The sequence below is a fragment of the Dinoponera quadriceps genome, unplaced genomic scaffold, assembly GCF_001313825.1.
Source record: "Dinoponera quadriceps isolate SergipeBrazil2010 unplaced genomic scaffold, ASM131382v1 scaffold5050, whole genome shotgun sequence".
Classification (NCBI taxonomy): domain Eukaryota; kingdom Metazoa; phylum Arthropoda; class Insecta; order Hymenoptera; family Formicidae; genus Dinoponera; species Dinoponera quadriceps.
Window position 1 is genome coordinate 86105 of NW_014560030.1, and position 23348 is coordinate 109452.

At 50.5% G+C, this 23348-nt stretch overlaps 1 protein-coding gene across 3 annotated transcripts in view; it reads right to left on the reverse strand.

Annotated features, from left to right (window-relative positions):
• Window positions 1-424: 424 nt before the first annotated feature.
• The window catches only part of LOC106750601 (teneurin-m), a 233186-nt gene continuing 210262 nt past the window's right edge, over window positions 425-23348 (reverse strand). The window contains exons 3-15 of one of the 3 annotated variants that reach the window (XM_014631053.1): window positions 20636-20720; window positions 18642-18805; window positions 18125-18283; window positions 14692-14981; window positions 14241-14487; window positions 13020-13394; window positions 11879-12214; window positions 11259-11466; window positions 7460-7676; window positions 6376-7211; window positions 3803-6111; window positions 2739-3492; window positions 425-2011 (exon numbers count right to left, since the gene is read on the reverse strand). In XM_014631053.1, coding sequence (XP_014486539.1) covers window positions 523-2011; window positions 2739-3492; window positions 3803-6111; window positions 6376-7211; window positions 7460-7676; window positions 11259-11466; window positions 11879-12214; window positions 13020-13394; window positions 14241-14487; window positions 14692-14981; window positions 18125-18283; window positions 18642-18805; window positions 20636-20720 — 7469 coding nt within the window. In that variant the 3' untranslated portion in view covers window positions 425-522. Of the gene's footprint in view, window positions 2012-2738; window positions 3493-3802; window positions 6112-6375; window positions 7212-7459; window positions 7677-11258; window positions 11467-11878; window positions 12215-13019; window positions 13395-14240; window positions 14488-14691; window positions 14982-15727; window positions 18284-18641; window positions 18806-20635; window positions 20721-23348 lie in introns of those variants that run through there. The other 2 variants (XM_014631051.1, XM_014631052.1) reach the window with 2 other exon arrangements.

The window sequence follows — 23348 nt, forward strand, 5'->3', positions numbered from 1 at the left end:
CTCTCTCTCTCTCGCTCACATTCTCTCTATCTCCCTCTCTCTCTTTCTCTCATCGCTATAAACTAATCACCATGTAACAAGCTTTATATTCTTCATTTCGTTAATAATGCGACTAGCTTAATTTTGACACTTCGCGATCCGTTCTCACACCCGTCGTCTCCGGCACGGCTGATCGAGGCATCATGCGAGGATCGATCGCGATCGCATGGACGCGCGCTTTATGGCACATCGACGGGGGTGGACTGCGCCAGTGGACACCGGACAGACGCACCGGCGTGCGCGGTCGCTCGTGATAGATCTCCGTCTCGACGACGAGCGCGGGGAGAAGAGGCTCGAGAGGGAAGTGTCCGAGGAGAGAAGGTAGCGACGGGTGATCGGCGTCCTTCTTTCCGCCCGTCCGTTCTCCGGCGCGCTCCCTCTCCCGTTCTCCCGTTTGTTCGTTCGTTCGTTCGAGCTCACACGTCGGATTCACGCGCGAATCAAGTCCCAAACGATACTCCGAACTCGCGTGGCGTCCTCGAATCACGAGTCGTGCCTGTGAGTCCTGTTGCGCCGGTTGCCGCTCTTCCGCCTCTTCCTCTTGGCGTCCCGGGTGAACGCCACGTTGCCGGGGTCGTCGGCGAGCTGGGGGTACCTGTGGACGCTGTGGATGTCGACGCCCTCGTAGCCGTCGACGGTGCCGCGGCTGATGAGCTCGTCCTTCTCCTCTTTCGACCAGTCGCCCCTGCCTTGGAAGCCGGCCATCACCAGCTGCTTCTCGATCTCCCAGGCCCTCTCCACGGCTCGCTTGTGCGCGTGCTTCAGGATACGGTGACGCTCCTGCTCGGGATCGGCGCCGTACTTGATCACCACCGCCGCGTCCGGATTGTGAAGTCGCAGCTCCTTCCACGTGCCGGCGCCGTGCTCCGTCGTCTCGTGCGTCGACACGTTGAACATACCGCCGAGCCGGTGGAGCTCCTCCATGTCGTCACGGATCTTGAGCGCGTTGTCCTTCACGAAGTAAAAGACGTCCTGGTCGTGGACGCTGAAGTGCAGCGGCAGGAAGTACGAGTTGTTGAACACGGATGTGACCACGTCTTGCACCACGCTGTTCACGCCGTCCACCACGCTGACCAAGGCGCGGCCGTCGACGCGCGACACCAGGATACCCTCGCCGAAGACAGCGCGACGGTGCGCCACTCGCGGCAGCAGGTTCCGCGTCTTCGGCTCCAGCTTCAGCAGCGGCTTCGGCACGAAGCCCAGGTCGGAGAACTTCTCGTGCACGCGATTCACGATGCACTGCAGACCGGACATCACGCCGAAGTCCGGGGTGAGCTGCGGCGACGTGATAGTGGCGCTCGGCTGGTACACCATCTGCTTCGTGTACTCCGAGCCGAGCATCGAGGAGATGTCGTAGCCGTAGAGCTTCAGCCAACTCGCCAGGTCCGTCATGTACTCGACGTTCTGCTTGAAATTCATCGGATCGTTGTTGCGGAAGCGGTAGATGAATATGTCGGTCGGCGTGGTCAGCTCGTTGGCCATTTGCTCCCAAGCCGGCGTCATCCACTGGCCGAGAGTCGGGTCGTACAGTCTCTTGTTCAGGTAGATCAGCTTGGTGTTGGGATCCAAGAGACCTCCGTGGAAATCGATAGGCAGGTAGAAGTCGGGATTGGTGTCCTTGACGATTCTGCCGAACGGCGTGCGTCGCATCTCCTTGATGAGGTTGCCGTTCGTGTCGAAGAGCGCGAGCGGCGAGCCGTTCTGGTCGGTCGCGACGTAGAACCGTTGCTCGGACGTCTCCACGGTCATGAGGAAATCCCGCGAGTCGTAGAGGAATCGGAACGTCTTGGACGACTTGGGGAAGTGCACGTGCGTCAGCAGGTCCGGGGTCTTCGGGTTCGCGTAGAAGAACTGCGTGATGTTCTCGCGGTCGTCGTTCATGGACACCAGCCGGCCACGGTCGTCGTAGAAGTACCAGATCTGGAACTTCTTGTGCTCCGAGGAGTGAATCAGCTGGCCGCGCGAGTTGTATCTGAAGGAAGGAAGGCAGGGTATATTTAGGACGCTTTAGGACGCTTGTGACGCGAAACGATATCTCGTGATCCGTATTTGACTGAAGACGACTGAAAACCAGCTCGGTTGATAAATCGATCGTTGACGTATATTTATGAGTGTTTGTAATACGAAACGATATCTTGCAATCGGTAATAAAGCAACGATCTTTCCCCGAAGTTTCGTCCAAATCGAATCTTCCCGACGTAATTCTGTTTATCGTGATAAAATTCAATTTCAGTTTGTAATACGAGACGATATTTTATGATCGGTATTTCGATGAGAGCGGCAATCTTCCTCAAAGTTTTCATCTGAATAAAATCCTACCGACGTCATTCTTGTTCATTGTAATAAAAATCAATTTCACGGAACGTACATTCTAATACCGCGACGTGAATAATTGTTTTCGTCCTTCCGGACGGATCGGAAACCGGTACGACTGAAAAACGATCGTTCGACGTTCAACGGACGATTGTCGACGTACATTCACGCGTGGTTTTTAACACGAAAATATATATTTTGTAAACGATACTGCAATAAAGCAACCTTTTCCCAAGGTTTCATCGAAATAAAATCGTTCCGACGCAATTCTCGATAATTGCGAACAAAATTGCGATAAAATTCAACCTTTCGCGCGAAGCATAGCCACATTCCTACCGTCGTCTCGAGACAATTCGGAAGCGCAACTGAAGGACGATTGTGTTCACCTGTACTTGTGCTCGCCGCGAATCACGACAAAGCCGCGTCCGTCGTACGAGTTGAATTCCACGTCGCCGTACTGGACGACTCGGTCGCCACTGTCGTAGCCCAGGGCGATCTTCCCGTTATGCCCGGTCACGCCGATCACGTTACCGTTCTCGTCGTACGCGTACTGCCAGTTGTTCTCCGTGTCCGCCACCTCCAGCACGTGGCCGTCCGCGTTGTAAGTGATCTTCTCCATTCGGGAGCCCTCCTTCTTCTCGAGCGCCTCCTTGCCGATCGTCAGCTTCCTCATCTTGATGCGATTGCGATTGTCGTACTCGAGTTCCATGCGGAACACGTCGAACGTACGGATGTTCATCAGCACGGTCTTGACGCGGCCGTGCTCGTCGTAGTCGGTCACCGTGAAGAACTGCTTGCTGCTGTCCTGCATGACGGATCTGTTGAAGAGGTTCCTGTATATCCGCAGATCGCCGACGCCCTCCAACACGCCGAGGTTCTGGTTGTACTTGAGACGAAGCTGCGGTAACTGTTTGCCGTCGATGTCCACCTCGATGCCGGATATGCGCGCATTGCCGTCGTATTGGTAGCGGTAATGCGCGTTGTCCATGCCGCTCTTGCTGTTGAACTTGATCTTCTCGTCTTTCACGATGCCGGCGTGATACTTGTACTCGATGCGCATCTCGAAGTTCGGCTCGTTGATGTCGATGCTGCGAACCAGACTGGTGGTCTCCTGATAGGTGTAATGTATCGACGAGAGTCCTGCGAAAGGGAAGGTGTCGGATGATATGCAAACAATCACGCGATACTCAGCATAGTAATAATAAAAAGATTGTGCCGTAAGAATCCAATGGAAATTAAAGAAAAATTATATGCAAATATTAAAATTAAAATGTATTGGCTCGACGGTTTGAAAGGTTTCAATAAATTGCAGCTGATTGTAAAACTTCCGGCCGGAATAATCGATCCTTAAATTTGTTCTTCAAGTAAAACCAATTGTATATACACATTATACATAATAACCGTGAGATATATGAACAGATTGATTTACAAGCCGATTGTAATTACTTACCAGCTAACGTCGTCTCCAGTTTTCCAGTGTGATCGTAGACGTAAGCGACCTTGCCGCTTTGATGCGGATACACCTTGGCGAGAATCTGACCGTCGTCGTTGTATAAGATCTCGTAGGGATGCCTGTTCATCGGCGAATAGTACTGATACTTGTAGAATCCGAGGGACGTTTGAAGCGAGAAGGTATGAATGTGTCCCCTCGGTGTGGTGAGCGACTGCAACGCTCCCGCTTCGTCGTACTGCAGAAGATAGTCGCTTCCGCGAGGCGTGGTGACTTTCAGCGGCAAACTGCTGAACATGTCCTTGAAGGCGTACACCATCGACGTTCCGTCGCTGTACTTGATCTCGTACAATCGACCAGCTCGGTCGAAGCCGTAAGTCTCGCTGATGTCGCCCCACGTCCAACTCGTAAGTCTGCTGAATCGATCGTACTCGAGCTCGACGCCGGCGAAGATGCCGTTCCTCGGGCCCCACTTGACGGGCCTGGCCGTTCTGTCGTACGTGACGTTCAGCAATTCCACCCGGTCGTCCATGAACACGGCCACGGAGTTGGTTTCTCGATCGTACTCGAGAGACAGCAGGATCTCGCCGTTCACTCGGAGCTTCCTGCCGACCTGGGCGACCGCCTTCGCGTTGCCGCGATTCTTATTCCCCTGGACTTTCCGCAGGAAGTACCGCCACTCGAAGCGGTTCGCCAGATCCCCGGCGATCTCCGTCCGCTGCTTCGCTGGTACAGGGTAGCTCTCGCCTAACAGAGGCTCGATCTCCGCCAAGATCGAGTACGGCATGGTGTCGGTGCTGACGGTGTGAGCCCACGACGTCACCCTGCCGACCGAGCCATCGGCGAGCACCGTCGTCCTCTGCTCAGCCTCGCCGACCTTCGTTACCACCGACGATCCTTTGATCAGCATCGAGACGGGCTTCCTGTTGTTCTGTCCGACTTTCACGACCGCACCTTTCAGACTGAGATCGAAGGTCAAGCTGATCACCTTGCCGGTGGGCGTCACCGCGCTGGTCAGCCTGCCGAACTCGTCGTAATTGTAGACGTAGCTACGCCCGGTGCTGTCGAGCTTCGTCTTCAACAGACCGGTGGGCCCGTGATAGTCGAAGGTGACGTTGTAGTTGTCGGGTGTGCTCAGCTCGTGCAGCATCTTCATCCTGGACATTCTGAGTCGGCACTTCTGACCCTTCGTGTTCTCGATCGAGTTCACCTGGCTGCTGTAGTCCCTGAGCAGGAAGACCTTGTTGCCGGCCGCGTCGGTCACCGTGCTGAGCTTGCCGTTGCTGGTGTTGACGTTGTACGTGAAGAGATACACGGTCTCGCCGGTGAGGATGTTCTTCGTGGCGATGTGCTGGCCGAACCGGTTGAACACGTAGATCTCCTGCGTGTCGGGAGCGTAGATCTCGTACTCGCGCGCGCCGCTCGCGTCCGGTATGCTCGCCGTCACCGAGCGGATGCGGTAGTTGGCCTGGTCGCCGATGTGGACCACCCCGTCGGGGGAGACCGCCACGGCGGATATGGTGTTGAACTTCGAGGTGGACGCCAGGTAGTGATCGGCCTCGAAGCAGTCGCAGCCACGCTCCAGGCAGTTGCACTTGGACTCGGCGCCGGCGTACGGCGAGATCTTGCCGTCGGTGCCGATCACGCGGACGCGGTTGATCCTCTGCGAGTCGCTCTCGGCGATGTACAGGTTGCCGGAGGGCCCGAACGCGATACTCTGCGGCATCACGAGGGTGGCGTGAGTGGCGAGCTCCGTGTCGAACGAGGAGGACGGCGAGGCGCAGTGAAGAGGACGCCCGGCGACGACCTTGACGCGACCGTCCGGCGCCAACTGCAGCACCATGTGGTCGTCGATCATGTGCAGCGAGTTGTCCAGAGGATTGATCGCCAGCTCGGTCGGCCAACGCAGGTGCACCTCCTCGACGTTCAACGTTCCCTCGCAGGGTATCGGCTTCCAGTGCGACTTGTGCATGTGATTGCCGATCACGGTGGTGATGATGCCGTCGCGGTCGACCATTCTGATGTTCGTGCCGTCCGCGAAGTACAGAACGTTGTCCGCGGAAACGGCGACGCCTTTGGGGTAAGCGAGCTTCGCGTCTCGCGCGAGCGCACCGTCGCCGCAGTGAGCCTCGTCACCGGGAAGGCAACGCTCCCCGGAGCCGACCACCGTCTCCCAGTTGTGATCGGGGTCTGTGTAGTCGTTGGTGTCGCGGACGCGGATGATCTGATGGGACTCCGGGTCGGATATGTAGAGAAGACCGTCCAGCGGGCTCAGAGCGATGTGATATCGATACGATACCCTGGTCGCGCTGTGAAGAAATCAAAAGAGATCGTTACGTGAAATATAAAGATTGAATGATTATATATGTGTGTGTGTGTGTGTGTGTGTGTGTGTGTGTGTGTGTGTGTGTGTGTGTGTAAATGAAAAGTAAAATATAAAGTAATATATAATATTAAAATAAATTGAGATATATCATAGCGATAAGACGTTCTCTTCGAATTGATAGCGAAGAAGAGCGATGACAGAAAGTATTTCTTTCGGAAGAAACGCGAAAAGATGCGGGCAAACTTACTTCAGTCTAACCACCGTTCTGACTGTTCCGTCGACGAGGATTTTCCTGACTAGATTGAAATCGCCCACGAAGATGGAGCCGTCCGGCGCAGTGGCGAGGGCGACGGGTGCCAAGAGACGTTGTTTGGAGGCCTGTCCGTCGCAGTCGTAGCAATCCAACGGCCTCTGGTGGCCGTCTCCCATTGTGGTGAGTATGACCCTAGGCTTGTGCTTCAGATAAATGTTCGAGCCGTCTCCCTTCTGGAGAATACCTTCGTGGAAGTTGTACCTGTGATGAATGTCCAAGTTCCAGCCACCGACTTCCGAGATGGACATGTCGTGACCGCTGAGTTTCGTCGTCTGCACGTCCCAGATGATATCCTTGCAGTCGCTGTACTCGTAACCGACCTTGACCATCGCGGTCGTGACGCCGTAGACGCGCTGACGGTAAACGTTCAGCCGGTTCCACGCGTAGGTGAACTTGATCACGGGGTCGGCCTCGAAAGTCTTCTCGAAAAGTATACCTTCAATCGTGATTCTCAGGTGTATCAGGTTCAAAGTGGCCGGTATGGACTCCGGGGTAAGTTGCAGCTGTATGGTGGAAAGGTAACCAGCCGCTCTGGAGCTGTGGTACACCAGATTCAATCCCGTGCCGGGGATCTGCAGGCTCTCCTGTATGACTTGGGACTCGGCCAATATGGCGCTCTTGTCCGGGCAGGCACCTTGAAACCCGTGCTTCCAGGTCGCCAGGACGACCGGCTTCATGAGATCGTAATCGTGAGCCGTGCACGCGTGCGGAACGTGGAGCGGTGGCTTTTCCTCGGCGGTGCTCATGATGATCTTGTCGATTATGACGACCTGATGTGAAAACAGATTACGTTTCCATTATCCTCGACGTTTCTCCCGACTTCGGCGTGACCTCCGGACGCGTCTGAGATCGACGACGGGGTCTACTCGCGCGTCGTGAAGAAAATATTCTCTCGAAGCTCTCGAACGTTTCACATCGCGCGATTATTAGCGAGCTCGGTCAGTTAACTGGATAATTCAGTCGGCTTGTAGTTCAGAAGTCACGCGCAGTACGGCGATTAGTTCGAATTTACGCTCACCTCGTTCCAAGGCACGAAGACGATGTGGCTTTGCGGCTTGAAAGGCGACCTGCCGAACTGCAGGGTTACGGCACCGCCGCCGTTCACCAGTAGATCGAACCAGCCGTCGTCTCGCGTCAGGGTGAAGCCTTCCAACGGGGTGCTGGTGCTGACCCGCACTCCCATCAGGCCGGTGCCGAGGTGCGTGACGACGCGACCGCGCACGACGGCCGATCGGCTGTTAGAAAACGATCGTTCTTAGTTCGCACAAAGGCTCGCGAGCCTATCGATAGTATCTAAGATTACTTCTTCGTGTGCCTCGTGTGTCGTACGCTACCAACAAAGCAAATCTCTATTCTCTAGACTAATCTCAATCTACAAGAAATACGATTTACCGTTCACGCTTCTCGAACGTTCCCTACGAGGTGAACGTCGACGAAAAGATGCTGTCACTTGACGATGTCTAATACGCCCGACTCGTTAGGTGCTCTTATTTTTACATTTCCTCCTTCTCTTTCCAAGAAAAATGTTTGCTTGGTAGAAACAAGCAGACGGTCGCCTTGAGTTTCTTCCCTGTGCAAACTGACTAGAGAATAGGCAAAATCGATATCACGACGGATTCGAGAACGTCTTCTTTAATTCCGACGAATCTCGCTTTTTTTTGGTCTTCGTTGCGATGGATTTTAGCGTCGGCTCTTTTTTGAAGTAAAGCTTTTTTTTTTTCACCGAGGTGACGACAAAGGAGGGGTGCACGGAAGATCTCTCGGATAATGCTTTGCCTGAGGTCCGAGTGCTTTAAAAATAGACCGTGGAATTGATTCGTAGTTGTCATCGGTAGATCGATATCGGCGGATGGAGAGAATCGCTATAATTAAACGCAAAGTGCACTTATCGGACGTTTAAAGAGACAGAAGCAATTGAGGTAAAATTGCATCAGGGGGTAATGTGCGTCCATTTACATGTGACAGAATCCTTTCACCGTTTAATAAGTATCTCGATATCGGGCATCGACGGCCATTGCATATGCAAATTCGTGATACATATTCAATGCGATGTACTTTCGCCAATTTTGCTTCTCAGTGCTAAAGAGGAACCACTAGGCACGGTGGTCGATTACTGCGCGATAATAAACGGCACGGAATGTAATCGCTCTACTTCTGACTCGCCGACGAACACAAACTTGGTATCTCTCTGTCAGATTGGAGCTGTCGGTCTCTGGACGGGGAACAGGAGACGGTGAACGATAGTTAAACCTTTCCAATCAGCGCCTCTTTGGCACTGGAGCATTGATCGAGGATAAATCACTACTTATACGTACAGAGTTGATATATTTATATACATATACATATATATATATATATATATATATTTATATTATATATACACGAATAACACAAAGTCGGAAGCTGAACGTAAAAGGCACGAAACACAACGTAGGAATCAAAAGGAAACTGAACCATGCAACGAGAATGTGTTCGACAACAATGGAGGACGAAGTGCGAGCTCGAACGATCGTGAGATGTGTTCCAACTGTCGAGATAGACTCTTAGGTCGCGTACCGCATGAACCACGCGCAACTGATTGATCTTTTTCTCATCGCGTCTCTCGTCGTACCTTTCAGGCTGAACGTCGAAAGGTACGCGGATATCTTCAGGATTAAAGAGAGGAGTGAGAGACGCGGCTCCTTCTCGTCACGCGCTCATTAATCCTCGATATCTGTCTTCTCGTCATCGTCGGAACCGACAGATATTACGAATAAGACCCGGAAAGATCGAGCGGTACGTGATCCAAGGGGAGACCTGCTGAGATTCGAGGCGAATCAAATCGAGAGAGGTCAGAGTTCTCTCGGACGCAGTCGAACGCACACGCACGACTCGGTCGCGGTCGGATGCAGGATGTTATTTTATTATGTACACATACGTGAGATACCACAAATGCACGAAAATATTATCAAACAGCAGCAGGTTCTTTGTTACCGCTACGGATCTCGTATTACGGATCCTTATTCATTAATTAATCGAGCTTCATCGACGTCTGGTTTTTCTTACCTTGTGTTGAAGTGATTCCAGAACATACTGACCGGGCAGCACGGATAAAACAGAGCCGTGTTAAAATGATGTGATTAAAGGCGAAACTAGAAGAGGTAGGATGCTCAAAGGAACGGCCTTAGGGCGGAGGGAGGGGGGGGGGGGTTATGAGCGGTAGAAAAAGAAAAGAGCGAAGGATTTCCAGGGGCGGGGATGAAAATATATAGAGGAGTCTGAGGAAAACTATCCGCTTTTTACAAAGAATTTCGATACGTCGCGTCGGGATTACTAGAATTTGTGCTCGGTCCCTTCCGATGAGCCCGACGCGTCGGGGAGGAAAAAAAACTGTCCGGTTATTGTATTCCCTTCCTCCCACTCTTAGTCGGCATGATGAGCGAAAAGCTCGAGGCTTAAACATGGATTCACACATTCACGCAAGCTCCACTCGGACGGACATGAGAAAGAGAGAAAGAGAGAATTGAATGAACGGGGTTGTGGATTGATACTGATGATAGATAAATTGTAAGGGATCTGTGATGAAGATCGAGGTGGATAGAAAAAAATATATGAGAGAGAGAGAGAGAGAGAGAGAGAGAGAAAGAGAGAGATATGTATATATATATATGGAGATAAGGGCCGAAAGGGGGTCGGGGTGGGGGAGGGTCAGTGCAGGGCACACGCTCGCGCACACGTACGTACAAAACATATGTAGAAAACTGTTGGGATGTGATTTCACACGGGTCACAACAACGCAGATATAATATTCAAATCTATATGTATGCATCCTCGTGTCTGTATACTGTCTGTATACACGTGTACTGAGAGAGAGAGATGTACAGGGGTATGCGTGTATCTTGTAATGCGCGCAGGCAGCTAAAGATTACCGGGTCCCTCGGCGAGCGCCGGGACCCTCTCTGTGTGTGCGCGCTTCTTCCCGCGTTAAAAATAGAGATCGATCGGCTTTGCCCGACTAATCTTTCAAACGATTCGGTTCCTGGCTCGAGTCAAAGGGACCATATTCGTATTAATAACCTTTAGTCATCCCGTCGAGCATGCAACTTTCTCGACCTTCAGGATTTACGGTTCGTACAGGACTCCACAGATTCCCCGTCATCTTCTTTTCCACATACGGATCCTTTGTTCAATGCGGAGCAGATGATTAATGATAAATTTTTAATAAGGACGTACCGAGAGAAAGAGAGAGAGAGAGAGAAAGAGAGAGAGAGGAGGGAGGGAGGGAGGGAAAAAGAGAAAGATATCGGTGGTTGTCGACTTGCATCGAGAAACCAGAAAATTTCACGAATCTAGCTGCGGAAGTCGAGTTACAAGTAATAAGGTCTGATTTCTCCAGAATGTCTAAGGGATCTCTTACTCCAACTGGATTTCATTATTCGACACTTAATTCCGAAGATATCGAAAAATTGATATCGTGAAAAGTAAAACGTATATAATTGAGAGTTTTCCTTGCGAAGAAATGGTCCGAAATTATTTAAAAAAATTCGTACATGGAAAGAAATTCGACGAATCTGTGAAGTCCTGTACAGTGTTAATGATCAGTGTGTGCCTATGTTTATAATTGCTGCCATTCTCTCGTGATCGCGCATGTTGAGTTAAATCTCCCATTTTATTTCTTTACTCAGAGACACGCAACCTGTAGACGCAACATCAACATCGGGACGGACAATTTTCGCTAACGATTTTTGAGCAAACGCGGAGACGACGAGAACCAAGACGACGACATTGGTCGCAAGGACAAGGGGGGAAAGTCTCGCGACGGTCGACGGCGAGCTTACCTCTCGTTGAAGGTCTCCTGACGAGCGTAGTTCTGCAGACTGCCCTCGTCGATTAGGAACTTCATTCTCTCGAAGAAAGAAGCGGTGATGGCGGGTGGCTGTTTCCGTAGCAATATATCGATTGGTTTGGGCGCCGAGACACACAGCTGGCTGCTACGACACATATGATTGGAGCAACATTCCGGATCGGCGCAATCGGTGAGACCGTCTGAAAGAGGCGCATTAATTCTTGTTACGCGGAGTCCCACGGAGAAAAATATATCAAACAGCTGGTCTTCATTGTTTTCCTAAGCAAACATCCTTTGTGTAAAAGAAATCTCGCTCATCTAAGATTACGATTCGAACGTTGCGTCCTCTTTAACAAGTTTCGCAAGTTTAACGTATTAAACGAATGAGAAATAATTGGTACACACCTGTAATAAACAATAATTGATTACCAATTATTATTATTTGTAATAAATAATCAATCGACGTTCTTCGTTTGAAAGTTTACGCTCTCAAACACATCTGCACTGTGGAATTATTCACCGGTCGTCTTTTATGGGGAACTCGAGGAGCAATTTGTCAATAGGTCGGAAGGCAATCAATATCGAGAATGCGTTCACGTGGAAACGTGGTACCTTTATCGTTGTCTCGTCCATCGTTGCAGTTCTGTTCCAAGAGCACACTGCAGTCCTTGCCGTCCCAGCCGTCGTAGCATTGGCACTCCCACTGCGCGTCGTTCGACACCCTGCACTGTCCATGGCCGGAACAGGAATTCGGACAACCCTCCATCGTACAGTGTTTTCCGTTCCATCCGGTAACGCACAGACACGTGCCATTCTTGCATTGTCCGTGCTCGTTGCAGCGAGGATCGCATTGCTTCAGATTGCACAACTCGCCGGACCAACCTGGCGAGCAATCGCAGGCGTTGTCCACGCAGTGTCCATGAGGGCCGCAATCGAGATCGCATAGTTCTGAAACACAGCGAGGCGGTTAGCGTGAGAACGACGTCGTCGGAATGTTCGGAAATATAGGGATGTTAGTCTCGAAGCGACACTCAGAAGCCGGGAGAGCAAAGCGATGACTGTCTGACGACGACGAATAAACGAGGCCATGAGAAGAAGAGGGATCTGGAAAAGTGGACAGTTAATCGAGAGTTTCGTAAGAATTACTTTCGCGAGTATATTCCGGCCGCCACCTAGAAACCTGGAAACATACAGGAGTCGTCAGTTCGTTGGATGCGCGAACGTACGATCGATTGTCCTAACTTTCCGTATCATTGCCGTACGATTAATGTTTATTGAGTTGACTTAGCATTTGCGAGAACGACGATTTTATAAATAGCGGGCTCCGATGTTAAATCAACGTTACAGATGAAAATATTCGTCGGACGTGGCCTATAATAAATAAACGTGAAGAAGTAATTCTCTCCTTAACGAAGGAGAAAATAGAGAGAAATGGATTATTTTCGTACATACATATTTCGTACAAAATACACGCAAAAATGATTTCGTACCTAAAATATAAAATAACTCGTTACCGTGCTTGAAAAATATTTGACAGAGTAAATGTGGAGAATAGAAATGTTTTATATTGTACGAGAGAGAGATACACAGAGCACACAATGATTTATTTTTTTTTTTACGTAACAACTCTCTAAACTGAAAATTTTAAGCTATTTACGCGCACGAGTCGCGTGCAAACATTTCATCTCTTCCCTCCAAAAAAAAAAAAAAAAAAAAAAAAAAANCATAAAAATCCATTAATTCATCCCTTTACCTTTCGAGCAATCGTCACCGGACCACATGGACTCGCAGAGGCAGGTCTGAGTCTCCAAATCGAAGTTTCCGTGTCCGCTGCAGTCCGGCAGGCACTGCAACGCCTCTTTGTCCATTTGACTGCAATCGGCCCCTTTCCAGCCCTTTTTACAGATGCATGTGCCCTCGGCGCAGAAACCGTGACCGGAGCAGGTCGGATGCGGACAATCGACCTCTTCGCAATACTTGCCCTTATAGCCGCGTACACAGTTGCACTTGCCGTTCATGCAGTGGCCGTGGCCATTGCAGTCGGGCACTTCGCACTCGTCGTGTCGCAGGGAGCATTCCTTTCCCTTCCAGCCGGGATTGCACTGGCACTCGCCGTTTATGTACTCGCCTAAAACGGAACGACGGTATTATTTAACGAGATCAGCGGAAATTATTCACGCGCCGCTCATCAGCGAGAGCAACGCTCCAAGTTGCCGCCGCGAAGATGGAAAGTTTCAGTGATTAAAACCGGCGTGCGATGAGCGGTGGCTGCAGCAGTCGCTGCAATCCGATCGTACCGGAAATACTCGCGTTTCAAGTTATTAGATCGCAAAGTCATGGAGACGTATCGAATTATTGTTATATTTTTCCCTTGGAGTCAGTTACTCGAATCACTTTGTTTTACCGAGTAAATAAATACAAACGTATTCCTCCGTTCCCGGCGTGCGCGCGCGCGAGAGAGGGGAAGGGGAGAATAATCGGTACCAAGCACCAGGAAATATGTATCGCGGCTGTTTGGAAAAGTGCAATACTGAAACGAGTGAAATGTAATCGGCTTTGATTTCTATTTAAAAGAAATCGATAAACGAAGCCGTAACCAGACTTGGTTTTTTTTAATCTGTTAAAAAACCTACCAATCGTTATATCTTTCTATTTCAATAGGATTTTAATCAAACCCGTAACCAATAACCGATTTTTGAAGTTTATTAAAATTCCGATACGGATTTCAATTTAATGTTATTTTAACCGAATCGCTGAATCCCATTATCGTAGCGATTCCTCGATATTCTTTCGGCAATGAGAGCGCATAATAATGTATGGATGAATACGATCGCGTAAAAGGAAAAAAAAAATGTGTATAAATTATTCAAGAGCGCCGCTACTTATAATCGGTTAAAACGAAGAAGCTGGTTATCGATAAGTTTTTAACCGAGCTTTCGCTTCCTTTCCCCGGGCGACGATGGATAAACCTCACCTCTCTGGCTGCAGAGAACGGGACAGACGCTTTCGCTGCAATCCTCACCGCCGAAACCGGGATTGCACTGACAGTGACCGAGAAGACACTCGCCTTTGCCGCTACAGCCGTTCGGACAGTTGTGCGTCATGTCCTCGGCGATCACAGCAATGAACGAGACCTCGTGAGGATCCCCGTCGTCGTTGTAAAGCGAGAGGAACCAATGACCCGGCTCCATGTACTGTGTCACCTCTTTCTTGATCGAAGGCTGCGGGAGCGATCAGCGTCGATTGAACCATCATCGCTCAATACCGTTACAGTACGTACACACACATACACGCACACACATATATTTATGTTCTGCTAGGGGGCGAGTAAAAAAAATGGAAAAAAAAGTATATCGTCCAAACCCGACGTTGTCCGTCTACTACGTTAAGATGATAGAAATGAAAAATAGGGTGATGGCACATACAATAACACTAACATGGGACGCCCTGGTGGTCCGCGCCTTGAAACCGCTGAGAACCTCCAGAAGGTCATACTGCGTGTGCGTGGGCAGCGCGTTCCTCCTCGCGTAGACGCCGATGCTGGCACCGCGCGGGATGCTGTAGTCGAAGCGTACGTAGGCGGCCTCCGATTGGTAGAACTGCATGTTCCAGTAGCCGTACGGCGGTATCTCTTTGCTAAGTTTTTGTCCTAGGCTGACTTGAGCGAAGGTCGTGCCGTCAGGTGGGAAAGATCTCGCCGGGAAAGTTCGCCCACCTGCGAGTACGGGGATTACGGGTCGCGGTCAGTAGAGCTGGTATATTCGATCGAGCTCGGATGTTTCTCGGCTGATACCGTCCAGGTCGATGTTAGTAACAGTTTTAGTAAAATCAACATAATTATCTATTTACGTCAGAGAACGATTCGCGATCTCGCGCGCACTCGGATGTGTCGCGAACAGCTGGCTTTGAAAAAAGGAAAAAACAAAAACAAAAAGATCGGCGTTAACAAAGAAAAAGAAAAAAATCGGCATCTTCAAACCGGATTCGTACACCCGGCATTAGTTATCGCGAGATTAACGAGACAACGGTTAATTATCATCTTGGGAATTTACTTTCATGGAACACACCGCCGGTTGTCAACCTCTCAACACCGTTCCGCGATCGGCCGGGGAAAATCTCGACCTGAAAATCACGTCTCACACTCGAACGCCGCAGTAACAACTTACGCAAAAACTACACTACCCACTACCACGAAGCAATAATAACACTACTACACAGGCAACACCATCTCTCTCTCTCTCTCTCTCTCTTTCCATCTGCATGAACTCCCGCGCTCGAGAAGCAACAATCCTCGAACTAAACAACAAGCAAAGAAGTCGAGCGTCGCATCAGCAGCGAAGACGGAGAGAAAGTGGAAGAAGAGAGTTCCCGGAGAAAAGAAAAGATTGATTCGCGGAGAGAAGATCAAGCCGCGCGAAAGACGGAAAGAGACAGATAGAAACAACGTAAACGAGGCCTCACCTTCCAGAATCAGTATAGTGGGCTCTGGGGGAAGCGGAGTGCTTCCGGGGCAAGCCCACACGTCGGTGCTTACTTCAGGTCCGGGAGTCGGCGTAGTCTCGCCGGTATTCTCCACGGAGTCGAGCATCGTCGACGAGTGATACTCTTCCGTGCTGGTCACGTTCCCGCTTCTTACCGAACTCGCTGGCGGACTCGCCGCGGATTCTTCGCGCTGCTCCTCCCGATTCCCCCCCAATCCCGTTCCCCCGGACTCCCGGGATCTCTCCGTCGTGGAGTTAGCGTGTCGCTCGACCTCCTCCTCCTCCTCCTGTTCCACGTTGGTGTTCTCGTCGAACTCTGAAAAGTTGTCCCACTCGTCAGAGGACGAGCCCATGCACGGACAAGAGCACTCGCACTCGCCACCGGCCCAGATCGGCGCTGGTGGCGAGGCAGGTGGCTGCGGCGGCGGCGGTAATCGCATCGCATCGAGCGTGTCTATCGACTCGCCGTTAGCGGCGATCTTTCTCAGCATGCTCGCCGCTTCGGGCATCTCCGAAGGCCGTTCGTGCACCTGCGCCTGATTGATGTTAATCCCGGACGAACGGATCGCGTCGACCTCCGTCGGCACGGACACCGACAGGACGTACAGAGGCCTCGAGGAGGCAGTGGGCGAGTCCTCGCTGGCGATCGTTATGTTTATGAGCACCCGGTGGGGCGACGAAGCGGACGACGATGAGGATGAAGACGATGGTGACGGGGGTGACGAGTCGCCGTCGCGATACACGGGTACCTCGACGATCTGCACCCGCTGGGTTATCGGCGAACCGGATCGGACATTGGCTGTGTTAGAGGGTGATGCGTCGCCCGATGAATCATGCACCGTGTCGTGCGGCCCATCCGTCGCGGTGGTCTTGACCGGCGGGGAGTTTTCGGCGGAGTTTTCGTCGATCTCGGGGACCGCCGCGCGGAAATTCTCCTCGAACTTCCGCAGGAACTCCTCGTCGCTTCCTTCCCTCGTGATGACCCGCATGTCGTCCTTGTCACGCTCCTTGCGGGACACGGTGTTCGTCCTCACGTCGTTACCGAAGACTCCGGGAGCGGCTGATTTAGCGGGATGGTGTTCGGTCCTCGCGACCGGCCGCTCCTTGTGACGGAGGTTGACGATCTCCACCTCGTCCTGCCCGTAACTGTAGATCGGCACGGGATAGTCTCGTTGGGGTTCCTCCGGAGCTTCGGCGGCCCTAACGATATTGGACTCGGACGACTCGGACGACGAGTACTCCCGGGAGAGCTCTCGCGTTTCTTTCACGACGCCCGACGTCTGGGAACGCGCCGATCCCGTGTCCATCGTCTTCGGGCCATCGTTCCAGCTAATTGTCTCCTCGGGCGCAACCTCGATCACCACGTCCTCGTTCTTACTCAACGGTGCGTCGGACGTCGTTTGATCGCTCGAGCTCGCATCCGGCGAGACTTCACTGACGTTCGCCCCTCCCCGCTGCGCTTCTGCCGGTGTCGACGCTTCGTCGGAGGAGCCGTTCCAATCGGAATTACTTACGCTCGCTCGTTGATTCCCCGTCGGTTCATCCGAGCGTGGGTCCTCCGTTGCAGCCGTGCTATCAGCGAGATCTGCATCGCCGCTGTAATCGGCAGCGCGAACGTTATTGTCGTTCCCCGCAGTTCCGCCGACTATCGGCGGTACTTCGTGGCCGCCGCTATCTGGGCGAAGTTTCCCCACGCCGGATGCAGACGTCGTAGCCGCGATACCGTCGCTGCTTTCGGCAACGTCGGAACTTTCGGACGTGCCGGCGTTACCGGCGACACCGTCGAAATCCGCGTCGCCGCCAAGTTTCGCAATCGGCCCACTCGGCGAGGCAACGTGCTCCTCCCGACGTGGCGTCGCGACGGTCGGGAGCTCGCGGCCGGAAGCGCCGGCCGAGGGGAATCCTGCGGGAAGAAACGGCGGCGACGTGCCGACGGACGGGAAGACAGAGCTGACAGAGGACGAAGAGGTGAGGTCGACAGCGACAGTGGTATGAGTCGAACGATCGTGCGGGTGGTTAGTAGGAGAGGAGACGAGAAGCGAGGGAGTCGTCGATCCCGGCGACTCCGGCGCCGTGGCGTCTTCGCCGGCCTCGGCACGGTCGACAGCTCCTTCCACCGGACCTCGACCGTCCGCATGCACCTCCGGATCATGCACAGCCTTACCAGAATGCTCCTCATGCAACGAGACCGACGATCGCTGCCCGAACCCTGAGATTTCGACCGCAGTGCTGGCCGGGGTCAAGGGCAGCTCTTCGGGGTCATGGGAGGGTGGTGGTGCGACAGTTTGGTGCGGCAACGCATGCTCGTTAAACGTGTCCCTACGCTTGCGGCTGTATACACCATCTAACAACATGCTATCCGATGTGCTAATACTACCTCCTGACGGCGACTGCTGCCGCGCCCTGCCGCTCGATTGCGACGACGTCGATGCGGACGACGAGGACGTCTTGTTCGACTCGCTCGACGACGGTTTGGCGTCGGTGTTCTCGCCCACCAGGACTGTGCACGCCTTCGTGCTTTGGTACGACCAGTTCACTAAACAGGACACCGCGTTAATGTGGGATTAATTAAGTCGAGCGCGGTGTTGTGTTATCGCCATTGGAAGTTACACCGCCTGCGATGTTGCGTCGTGTTACTTCGACGGTTTATCTTACTGAGAAGAAACGAGTGAGGAGAATCTTAGTGAGAAGAAACGTGCGAGAGAGTTGGGACGTCTCTCATGCGTATTTCTCGAACGTTTTTTTAAATATCTGAAAATTCTCCCGTTTGTCTGTAATATATTTGTGAAAATAAACTTCGGTCTCCGGTAGATTTGAAATTATGCTTAGCGTTAAACTCGCGATGTGGCAAAGAAGAGTGCCGGTGTTTGGAATTGCAATATGCGAATAATTACCTGCGACGTAGGTTAACGCTGCCGTCAGGCAGAGCAGGAGCATAATTATTATTATGGAAATTAATTTCCAGCTGCACCAATCGATTCCCTTGCGGAAATGGCAGCGAATGCTTTGTCTCCTCATCGGGATCATCGACGGGGCGTGCCCGTAAGGTAAAGGTACTCTGAAAATCAATGAAGGTCGATCTGTATCGGCTGCATTTTAATTCGCGCTATTTGTTAGTGTTTGTGATGGTGGTCGAGCGGCAAATTTATCCGACATACGCGCGTCAACGGTTATCGCTCACCGTTCTCTCGCTTCCCAACGTGCCGAAATTAATCTTTAACCCGTCGATTTTGACCCGCGGAAAAGTTAGACACCCGTCCATACAAACCGCGCGACCGAGTCTCCGTTACTACGGTGTTACATAATTTCTCGATGCGCCGTTGTAATTAGAGAAACACTCTCGAGGAATTCGGCACCTCGATACAATTTTCAAGCACGTTCGGTCGAACTCGCGAATTTCGGTATAGAGTATGGAGTTCCAGCTCTCTCTCTCTCTCCAACTCTCTCTCTTCCTCGACGGCGGTCGAGAAACTCGTAATGTATTCTCGCTCGTTACATACCCCCGGTGGAAAAGCAGCAGCCCTCGAGTGTGTTTGTACTGAACGCTGCTGCCGCCGCTTCCAAGTAACTCACAAATGTCTAACCAAAATATTTAAACGCAACCGTCGGATTCTGAAGCGCGAGCGGGAAAGCCGTTTGCTTTCGTTGCACCGCGTGATAATGAAAAAAACGAGAACCAGGCGACGTCTGTCGGGTCCTCTCTCTCTCTCTCTCTCTCTCTCTTCTCTTTCTCCAGCTGTTGATTCTACGCGGATTGGACGCATTTCCCTTTTTCTCTCTCTCTTTCTCTCTTTTCTTTTTTCTATCGTGCAAACCAGATAGAAACGGACGATTTGGAGTTCTCCAAGTGAAGCTTCCGGTCTGTGAATTCTCTATTTTACAACCCGACGTCGAAATGTTCAACCGAATGTTTGACTCATTCGTTACAAAGTTTCAATATTGGAATATCCTACTCGTCTCTCTTTTTTTTCAGACTCTTAGCTCTTCGGTGTTAGTACATTTACATTTTCACCACTATACCGTATTGTTTTGATTTTCAATAAAGATAAAAATAAATAAAGACAGAGATAAATGGAACGTTAATTTTACACAAGGTGGGAAATATCGAGTTATTTTATATTTCTTACGTATTTCGTACTTTCCAAATATCTAAAAACGATAATAAACAGGTGAAATAGAGGTAATTCTAAATTATTCAGCGATAACGCTCAAACTTGTTGGGAAGGGATTTCAATTCAAGAATTAACACCAATTAGCTTTTTCATTCTCGGTGTCGTTTCGACGTTACCCAGTTTCTTAAAATAATTTAACCAACTTCCAAATGCGCCAGATGTCATTCGATCTGAGCGTGAGAGCTCGCAGAGAAGTTCGCGAATCCGTCCGTTCCTAAGATAGCATGTTATCGAATTCCATCGTGTTCCCATCCGGAAAGAAGTTCGTTTACCGACTCCGTAAATACACCGTACGTCTCGCGACCGTTTTGCAAATTTCAACAACACGCTCGAGGGTCTGCGGCGAATGCCTCGGAAGGACTTGAAGGGCCGGCCGTTTTTCACGGCGAGCGTCACGCGCAGGCGAGCCTTTCTTAAGGGATGACAATCCACGGACAAACATTGACTCTCATTGTACGAGTCGACTGAATGGATGATTCATGAGGCTCTTGAACGTCCTGTCGCGACCCGAAGAATGAAGCGAAGTAGCGACAGAAGTCGGCCACGGCTCGTTCGTTTCGATCATCGACGTCGGTTTTCGAAACACGAGTTCCCGCAGCTCCCGCTCCCATCGATTCGATTCATTCAATTCGGCCGACTCGTCGCGCTCGACCGAATGAAAGGAGAGAAAGCGTGTTCGCGGTAAACGCGTGGCGTACACAGCGGTTCTTACTTACCTGTCCATGTTGTTCTGCAGTTCCACCTTTATTGGACTGTTCCCCGTGGACTGATTCTTGTTGTTGTATTCATTCTTCGGTATCTCTGCAAGCAGCAAGAAACGGCACGATGAAAATAGTTTGTTATATACATATATATGTATATCGCGTCTGACAGATCGGCGAAATTTCTCGTGGGAAACGGCGTCCCGTCAAGTTTTTCCGCCGCCAAGATGTAAATGCAATTCAACGCGGTGTAGTTTACATTTTACGTAATGCATACGAAATCGCATTATGCAGTATGTATCGTAAAAATGCGGAAATAGGTGTAGCGGAGTGGCTTTCTCGACGAGCTTGGATCTTCGCGCGAGGACATGATTATACTACAATTTGTTTTTCTCGAGTTTCATGCTTAATATATTGATAACAATGCCTTTAAAAAACTGTGTCTTTTTTTTTGCGACATAAGACCATCTTGTGTTGTAAATTTGAAGAAATGACTTCTCTATTATCTTGTCTTTAAAATCCTATTTGCTGGGATCCTTTAAATTTTACGCCTTTCTGATAAGAGACGCGTTTAAGCGTTCATCGAACCATCGATACCAAGATCATGAAGGATACAATGTTTTTATCAGACATTCGCAGATTATAGAATGATCAATTCTGTAACGTATTCCCGAGACGAAATTTTAAATTCTACAGTCTTTAAGTTTTCAAATGGAGAAAATGGAAATAACTTCTCATTTGTGCAGTGAAAAAAAATTGCTGCGCTCAAGTAAATATTTGCTAAGGACTATTAGAATAGAAGACTAAAAGAAACAAAGTGTTACATTCAAGTAATATTTACTTAATCCAAATAAAATAAAATAAAATAAACTACTCCAGTTTACTTCTTAGTAAATATTTACTTGAACAGCAATTTTTTTCAGTGTAGTATTAAAGGAGCACGATAAAACGACCTTTAAAGACCTGAATGTAGAACTAAATTGAACTTAATATAGAACGCAAATTTGTACTCGGGTTATTCCTACATTAGAAAAAAACGGCCTTTTGATTAACAGGAGCGCCAGGGATTACGTGTTCCATCGAGCTAACTGATTTTCCACGGCAGATGATATCGTTAGTATTCCTAATAGACAACACGCACTCAATTTTTGACACGGGGGTTTCTATCAATCTGACGGAATTAGAAATGTCCGTCGATTCGACGGGTTAATGACAGCCCTCTCCTTTTTACATTTATCCTATCACGCAGCATTCCCGATTACTCGGAACGTATAATTACGAGCGAAGGTCGGTGAGCGCGAGGCGTGGCTAGCCGTTAAATAAATTACAATAGTGTCGATTCTTCATTTTCAGCGCGGGTCTTTTCCCAGTGAACGGCCAGACGTTCTTTGTAATGCCAGACGCGAGCTACGTCGGTCTTTCCATTCGCGCGGGCTCTACGCCGCGTGTGAGTGAAACAGAAAGAAAAAGTGAGGCGGCGGCGGCCGAGGCTTCTGTTGAATCGATAAGTATATGATTCATCGCGGTTTCGGCTTGAATTTCAAGCAACGAGAGACGAAGACTCGCGCGAAGGGACGGCCGCCACCTTGAGTTCTCTTGAAACGCTTTTAGAAAATCCACCAGGACCAGGCGGGGGTGTGCCTTAAAAACGGACTGAAAATATTGCAGGTGAAAAGGTATCTGTCTAAAAGTGAGGCTAATTCCATAGTGCACTTGAAACTGAAATTCCTCCTTTTCCCTCTCTCTCTCTTTCTCTCAAAAGGTGTGCCACCTCGAAACTCGAGGAGCGGAATATCCTGTGTAAGTGGTATATCTCGTGTACTCGTTGGTGAACGGTCGCGATGGTGGGTACCGGTGATAGGTGGTTCGAGGGGTCACACTCGCGACAATATGTACGAGTGGTATTAACATGTTAATCCTCAGCCCGGGAGAACCTCAAGTACAAGTTTCAGGGAGGGGTTTCAGGAACCGGGGCTGTGGGCACGAATTCTATTACGCTCCTCCGCGATATAGCAGCGAAATATATTCGAGCTAGTTTTAACTACCGGCAAAACGGCAACTCCCGACGAAACGGCTCGAACGTGCTCGCGCGTTTTTTATCTCCTTTATTTTTCAAATTTATTTCCCGCTCGTAAAAATTAGCGTGACACACACTCACGGCTCGCGCGGGGAATATCGCGAAAAATCACAGGATTGAATATTCAATTCCGCTGACATAATGACTGATAAAATAGAAATAAGCACGCTGAAACATATTTACATTTGAAACAAGCCACGAATTAATTTTAAAAGTTTTACTCGCGGCTGTATCTGCGCGCGTGCGCGCGCGCGCGCGGCGAAATACGCGGTCTCTCGCGCGGCGGTGCGACGCGCATTTAAAACGGCAGTGCTACCCAGCGCGTTTTGAATATTAATGAGCCACTTTACACGTTTACGTTTAAAGCGCGCGGCGTTCGCGTTCGAACTAGCTTTGTTGTTCCTGACACTTAGCCCCCTTTCGAAAGCGCCCACGAGACCCTTTTTTTCGGCCGACGCTTAACACGAAAAGCGACGAAGAAGCAGAAGACGACGCACGGCTCGTTACTTCAGCGCCCTTTTGTCTTCTTACGGGGAACCCGTTCCGCGCCTTCGCGCATACCTGGTGAGCGGTAAAATGCGGGCGTGGGAAGACGAGGGCCCGGCCGAAGCTGACCCCACCGCTGCTAATTGCAGGTGTGTTGCCGCCCCT